Source organism: Centruroides sculpturatus, unplaced genomic scaffold, assembly GCF_000671375.1.
Source record: "Centruroides sculpturatus isolate CEXI.00-Female unplaced genomic scaffold, Cexi_2.0 scaffold646, whole genome shotgun sequence".
Classification (NCBI taxonomy): Eukaryota; Metazoa; Arthropoda; class Arachnida; order Scorpiones; family Buthidae; genus Centruroides; species Centruroides sculpturatus.
In genome coordinates this window covers 376576-384746 of record NW_019384827.1, presented here as the reverse complement: position 1 = coordinate 384746, position 8171 = coordinate 376576, and the positions used below count along the sequence as shown (strand labels likewise).

At 27.1% G+C, this 8171-nt stretch overlaps 1 protein-coding gene across 1 annotated transcript in view; it reads left to right on the top strand.

Annotated features, from left to right (window-relative positions):
- The first annotated feature begins 560 nt into the window (after positions 1–560).
- Positions 561–8171, top strand: part of LOC111630035 (eukaryotic translation initiation factor 3 subunit L-like) — a 42837-nt gene continuing 35226 nt past the window's right edge. The window contains exons 1-3 of the mRNA XM_023374037.1: positions 561–727; positions 6307–6355; positions 7640–7775. Coding sequence (XP_023229805.1) covers positions 695–727; positions 6307–6355; positions 7640–7775 — 218 coding nt within the window. The 5' untranslated portion in view covers positions 561–694. The remainder of the gene's footprint in view (positions 728–6306; positions 6356–7639; positions 7776–8171) is intronic.

The window sequence follows — 8171 nt, the reverse complement described above, 5'->3', positions numbered from 1 at the left end:
TATATATATAGAATTCCAATTATTCAAGGTAATGTGGACCAATGCTACCTCAGATAACTGAAAACCTGAATAAAATAGATGACAGTGACCATACCATTTCAGATTAAAAATTACAAATATAAAAGATTTATATGCACTTTTACACCTTTTTTTTTTTTTATGACTTAGTGAATTTATCATCATTTTTACATTGTTTATTATACCACTATACTTGCAATAGTTTTAAGAATAAAAATGTGTATTATTGGAGCTTTGTTTTGTAGGAATGATTTGTTTCATATTGAAGTCAAATGATGAAAGGTATCAGAAACAAATTTTGGAATACATGTTATTACAATTTTTATGATGACTCGGGATATCTTCTAATAACTTTGAAGTTAAGATTTAGAACAATAACATGTATATAACTTTGAAGTTAAGACTATTTACAAAAATATACATTTTCAAGTCTATCCATTTATCCTTTAACACAACCACANTAATTTATATATTGAATTTCATATATTTAAAATATATTCAATTATATATAATTAAATTAAAAATAAAACTCTAAGACAGTTGGCAACATCAAAGTGTTGTCAGCTTGACTGTCACGTTGGAATTATTCTCGTTATTGGAAATATCGGTCATTTTTGAAAAATTGTAATTAAAAAGTTTTTCAAATAATAATCAAGAATATTGCAACAGATTTAAAATGTATGAGGGAGAAGAATACGTAGACAGCGAGGTAAAATTTATTTATATGTTTATCATATATTAAAATGAATACTAATAGTTTTAACCTTTTGCTTTTCTTTAATTGATAACCATCAAAGATTTTAAACAATTACTCATATATTTAATAACATCTTATTATTGGTCACATTATTATACTGTAATACACACAATTTTAAAAATCAGTGAATCTTAAAAACAAAAGGATCAAAATCTAATTTAAAAATGTTAATTAACATATGTGTATTATTCTATTACATATTACTGCTTTCTAGTGATGGGTTTTAAAACGAAAGTAATGTTTAATTGGGATCTTAATTAAATATTGATATTTCATAAAAATATTTTGAAATCTTCATCTTAATGTAAGAGAATATGGTTAATGTTTACCTAGGTAGTCCAAGATGGCTGCACAGTGGGGACCCACGTTCTAACCTAACCTAACCTAATAGATTACCAAATTATTGGTTTAACCTTTATTTGTATTGTATTACATCCAATAATCATGTTTAATATTTTACAATAACAAAAGTAGTAAATAATTTTGTTGTTTATTAATATCCAGGCACAATTATCATGTACACTGGGGATGGTGAATCTATGGCACGTGTGCCCAAAGTGGCAGATTGGGAGAAATCATCTGTATCGTGTGATTTCGATTTATTAACCGTCTTTTTCGGTCGTCTGTTTGATTTATCACCTGATTATCCTTATTTCGATTAGCTTCTTTACATTTATTTTGATTAAAACATATCATTTCGTTTCTTTAAATATCATTATTTGAAGTTTAAATCTTTTGCATGTACAAACATTTTTAAAGTTAATTATGTTTACTGTATGGCATGTGAACTCAAAAAGATTTTCCATCCCTGATATACACTATTTCATAATTTGATGTGCCTAAATATATTTGTCGGCCAAACAATGTACCCTATGAACCGATGACCGGTGTGCGGCAAAAAAAATCAAAAGAGAAAGTTCACCACTAATGTTTTCGAACTCCCCTGAGTTCTTCGCGTGTTAAAAGGAATTCTGATGGAACATTGTTTTCCATTAGTGGTGAACTTTCCCTTTTGTTTTTGTTTTTTTTTTCGGCATACACCGGTTGTCGGTTCACAGGGTACATTGTTTACTGCACCCCAGTGTTGTGTGTTGTTGTTTGATATTTGTCGGCCTTTAATATGTAATCAGATTAAACACAAAAAAATAATAATAACCAAAATTATGATAAATTTTTTAATTTAATAATTGTACTTGTAGAAAAAGTAGATGAGAGTTAATAATGCAATAGTTCCAGCAGGATTTTGTTTTGGAAACAAAACAGATACAATTTATATTTGCTTCATACTAGATTGCTTTAAATACTTCTGGGCTTAAATTAGTGGTATTTGCATTCACAGACACAAAATATTAATGTTAAATCTTAAAATAGTTTACATGTTTTAACTAGATAATCCTATATTTGTAAGTATAGTATGTTAACAACTGCTACTTGACAACTGGTTAAATTTAGAAATGCGTGAAAATGTTTGCACTTTGTTTAAAATATTATTGTTGCTGGTTTTTTAGGTTATTGCAGTGTTTATTAATTTATAGGTATAGTATTTTGTTATAAAGAAGTTTTGTTATGAAGAAAAATTGAATAATTTGTACGTTTTAACCTTTGGATATTTTATTTGCTGAATGAAATACTATACCTATAAATATAGGATTATTTAGTTAAAACGCATAAGAATAAAGCAAACCTATAATTAAGAAATTAAATACTTTAGTTTAACATTCTGAATGAAGGAAAAACTGACAATGTAGCAATAAGAAGAATAAACTGAAATAGAATAAGAAGAATTTTCAGTTTATTCTATAGAGTTGGCAACTAAGTGATTGTGGATTTTGTCAATAGGTGGCCTTAGCATATTTTTTGCTTTGGCATTGTGTTCAAAGCATTTAACCTATATTGTTTTCTTATTGTTTGGACTTCCATCTTTAATTTAGTAAAAAAATTGTATTGATTGGTTACTTAGTTTTGTTTTTATTCCAATTTAAAAATGGAAGCACAAGACATGCATTTCAGACGTATTTTATTGTATTATTTCCGAAAAGGCAAGAACGCATCACTTGCACACAAGAAGTTATGTGCCATATATGGGAATGAAGCCTTAAAAGAAAGGCAGTGTCAAAATTGGTTTGCCAAATTTTGTTATGGTGATTTTTCACTGAAAAATGCTCAACGATCTGGCCATCCAGTTGAAGTTGATGAGACCCATATCAAGGCCATTATCGATTCAGATCGTCATTGCACAATGCATGAGATTGCACAGAAGCTCAATGTATCACATACATGCATTTAAAAAAAATTAAAACAGCTTGGCTATGTCAAGAAACTGGATTTATGGGCCCTCATCAGCTTAAGGAAATTCATTTGACGCAACGCATTAGAATCTGCAAATCTCTTCTGAAATGCAATGAGATTGAGCCATTTCTGAAATGACTGATTACTGGCGACGAAAAGTGGATAGTTTATAGCAACGTTAATCGGAAAAGATCGTGGGTGATGCGAGATGAACCAGCCCAGATGACACCAAAAGCTGAGATTCACCAAAAAAAGATTATGCTGTCAGTTTGGTGGGATTATAAAGGAATTCTATACTTTGAACTTTTACCAAGAAACCAAACGATTAATTCAAATGTGTACGTTCAACAACTCGCCAAACTAAGCGATGCAGTTCAAGAAAAGCGGCCAGAATTGGCAAATCGTAAGGGTGTTGTTTTCCAGCATGATAATGCAAAGCCCCACACATCTTTGGTCACTCGCCAAAAATTATTGGAGCTAGGTTGGGATGTGTTGTCACATCCACCATATAGCCCTGACCTTGCGCCTTCAGATTACCATTTATTTCGTTCCATGCAGAACTCCTTAAATGGTAAAATTTTTAATGACGCTGATGATGTAAAAACACATTTAATTCAGTTTTTTGCTGGCAAAAATCAGAAGTTTTATGAACATGGAATTATGACACTGCCTGAAAGATGGCAAGAGGTCATTGACAAAAATAGACAATACCTAATTGAATAAAGTTATATTTTTAAGCAAAAATTTTGAAATTTCCTTCTTATTTAAAATCCGCAATCACTTAGTTGCCAACCCTATATATAAACATAAAGATTGGTATATTCATTCTAAAATATCTCTTTATTTTTTATAGAAATTTTTATGTGCTATTTCAATATTTAGGTCAATATCTGTTTGCTTATTAATGCTATCTGAGCTAAATTAGTTAAAGATAACTTAGATTATTCATATTATTGTATATAATAAATTTAATAAATAAGCCAAAATATTTAAATGTTTTGTGCACTTTCTACCATTTAATGAATACTGACCAAATTCTGAAATTACATATGAAATCAACATTATTAAAAGATAGTATTTTTATCATTTAAAATAAATCACTTTAATTTTCTTATGTCTGAAACAGGTCTTAACTAGCCATCCAATTGATTAATTCCAGTCATATTCCTTAAACAGATTTGTTTCTGTGTATATTATAAATTCTATACAATTTTCACACATGTTTCTTATTTACTTTCATGAAGACAGATTCATATAATGTACATATGTCTTCATGAGAGTAAATAAGCATGTGTGAAAACTTTTTGCTATGCTAAAAAAACTTAGGGACTAGTGCACTCTCACTTAGGCTTAAAGGAATCCAAGGAAAGTCATTTTGTGGCCCACAGAGTGTATTTAATTTAGTGTAGTGACTGTTAAAATAAATTTAGAATATTTTGGAAGAAAAGATCAGCCCAGAGTGGGATGACTTGAATCTGTAACACCTGCTTACCATGCAACATCTGCATGGTAATGTGTTGCCATTTACTTTACTTAGAATCCATCTGTTCTTTGCTTCCAATTTAATATTTCATATTAAAGCAAAGATTGGAATAAAGAAATAATAATATTTTAATATGTCTAACTATTAAATTTATCAATTATTGAAATAAATTGTAAAAACAGTGCCATTTATGATATATGCAAAAAGAGACTTGTTACAATGGCATGTTAAAACAAATACATTTGAAGAGAGTAAGTCCCATTTAAGAGGAAATGCAAGATAATCAACATTCTGATTTCGATATCTTTAGAATGTTAGGACACCGAATAACATTTTGAATATATATAATAATTAATCTGTAATCACATGACAAAAAAGCAATACAATAATCATAAGTACATTAAAAGGTATCATTAATACAAGACATTAAAAAAGATAGCATCATTTAGGAAAGGATATTATTTTTAATTAATAAAAAAAAATTGTAAAAAGTCACATATAATATTTAATACAACAATCAAGATGTCATGTAAAGATTGTCATAATAATGGAATATATTTTAAATTTGATATTATATAACAGTATTCATTATTTAAGATAATTGGCTAATTAGATAAAACCACAGAACACTGATCTGTGTCTGACGAATGAGTTGGCTACATGGAAATCTGCCTAAATAAAAAAAATCCTTGCAACCAAACTGGCTGCGAGATCTCACTTGACAGCATCAAAATACTTAAAAGGGAAAAAATATTATTAAAAGAAAATTTTACGAACATATTGAAATTATTAAAACTAAAGAAACACACAGAATGAACTTAAATACAGGTGCAGTCATAAATATGAATCTTTCGAAACAGAGTAATTTTCTGTTGAAAATAAACCCATTCAAAACGGAAACCTGCCAAATCAGAAAAATATTCAGTACCATGTAATTTTGGTTTACACAGGTTTTACTATATTTATTTATTTATTTATTTATTTTTTTCATAAGAGGATAGTAGTTTTATAGTTATAAGTTTAATGAATTGATTTGAGGGTAAAAATATGAAATGTAAGTATGTGCATGTGTACATACACACAGTTTTTTACATTACATTTATTTATCAGATTAATATATACGGTAGTTAGTAAGTAATCTGGACAGTAGACCTTTACATAAGTTGAATTTGTAAATTGCTTAAGTGTAACTATGTAATTAATAACTCAATACAGTATTTATTATTATACATGTACTGTATATGTATTATTTATTATTATAATTTTTTTTATTTTTGTATAAAAGAATTGTTTACAGGAAAGAGTGCCCAGTATGCTTGCGTACATGCTTACAATTAGACTGAAAAGTAAAGGATTAGCAGAGCAGTAAAGTAATAAATTGGTACAGTAAGAAAGAAAGAGAGAGAGAGAATGAATGAATGTTTGAAATAGAATAATTCTTTGTAAAATTACATGTTACTCTACTCAGATTTTTTTCCAATTTTTGAGATTTACATAACTGCAAATTTACGAGAGTCGTGTGTTATGTAACTCTGGATATTACTGTACTTTATGATATTTTAATATGTAAATTGCATGTTAAATATTAATTATTACTAAGTTAATTAAAGTAATAGATTTATAAATATTGTTTGATTATATTCTAGAAATGCCAATTATCTAACCAAAATATAACACAAATGAATTTATAAAATCTAGGACTACTTTTATTTTTTTATTGAAAAATGAATTAATTTTTTATGTTAATTATATTTTTCAGTATGATCCATATGCGTATCATATGAATAATTATGATTATGATCCCCATGGTAAGCATATATGCTTTATGTATTTATTTTATGTTTAAATAATGATTGAATTGCTGTCAAAATTTCTCATAACTGTTACCGTAGAAGTTAAAAGATATTTTAAGTCAATTACACATCAAAATTCAATTTTTATAAGACAAATAATGGATACCATGAAATGTTAAGATTATTAGTATATTTTTTAAGTTCTAGAACTATATTAATGTTTACAAAGAAAGCAGCATTCACATAATATACATACTTTTATTTTTTTCTCTTGTTATTCATAATTGTCATTCAAAGTAAACTAAAATGATCTGCTTTTGATTATTTTTAATTTTATAAGAATAGAGCCAGGTAAAATATTCTGAATATACCAAGAAAGTAGGCTATAAACAATTGTAGATTTGGCAGATTAAATTTATTAATAACTGAAAATTTAAAAGTTAATTGTCAAATATGAAAGTTTCTTTAGTTTTCATTTAAGTGCATTAGCACTTTTACTGTTCAGTGACTTAATAAAATATATTCACTTGTTGAATGACTGAGACAGTTGAGGTTTAAACCTACTGCTCTAGGAAACCTGGGATTGAATCTGGGTGGTCAAAAATCCCAAGGAAGATTTTTGGGATAGTTTAACTGGATATGTCAGGTCCTGTCTCTCACCACTAGATTGTCCCATTGATGGCCAAACACATGATGAGTATGGGAAAAAGACCCCTTTGTGCTCACAGGACAGAAAAAGCTTAAAAAAAAAATACTGTATCAGAATAATTTTGAAATTGTATAACAAAATAAGAACTGTCTAGTATAATATATTATTAAAATTTGGAAATAGAAACTCTATTCAATCAAAACAAAACAGACCAAATTATAGAAGTCATTAGTTTTATTTAGCAAGAATATTTTCAAACCTCTCAGTCTTACATCAGCAGCATTTTAAAGGTAATTTCTAGATCATATGAATTGAAATTAAAACTTAAATATAATTTATATTCTGTAGTTTAAATGTTTTAAACTATAGAGTATGGTAGTTAATAATGAAATAATATTTTGATTTTTAGTCATTTGATCTGGAAGTTCGTTTTAAAGTATAGTTGATGTTAAACTGAGAGAGTCAAAATGGTTTCTACTAAATAAAGCTAATAACTTCTATAATTTAGTTTTCATTGTGTTTGATTCCTTGATATTTTTACAATAGAGTTTAAATTAAATTATTAAAATGATTATATATTTTTTAATGAATAAATTATAAGTAGATATAAATTATCATATAGTAAAAGAAAACTGTTTAAAATTTTTCAGGTCCAAGTTATGATTTGGAAAGGCAATATTCTCAAACATATAAAATACCAGAACCTGTTTGTAAATTTTTAGTCCATTTGCGTAAAGCAATTAGTGACGGAAATGCATATGAAACTCAAAATTTATATGAAAACAGGTAAAGTAATTTAAATTTAATAATTTTCAATATATATATATATATATACATACATTTTAAATCTTTATGGACAGCACAATATAAAAATAAAAATAGATTTTAATACATTCATTTTACAATAAATAATATGAATATTTTTTGTAATGAAATTTAATTTTACTGTTTGAATGATAACTATTGTTTAGTATTATGAATTATTAATGCAGTAGAATGCACTTATTGTAAGTATTTTGTAACTCATCTATATTAATCACAATAACTGACTGATAACATTAAGTAGAATAAATAAAATAAGATTACAGTTAGTAGAAATTCCAATTTTATTGACTGATATTAAAAAGACCTGTTATAAAACAATTCAAAACTATATAACTTGAAGGTTTATTAATTATAATT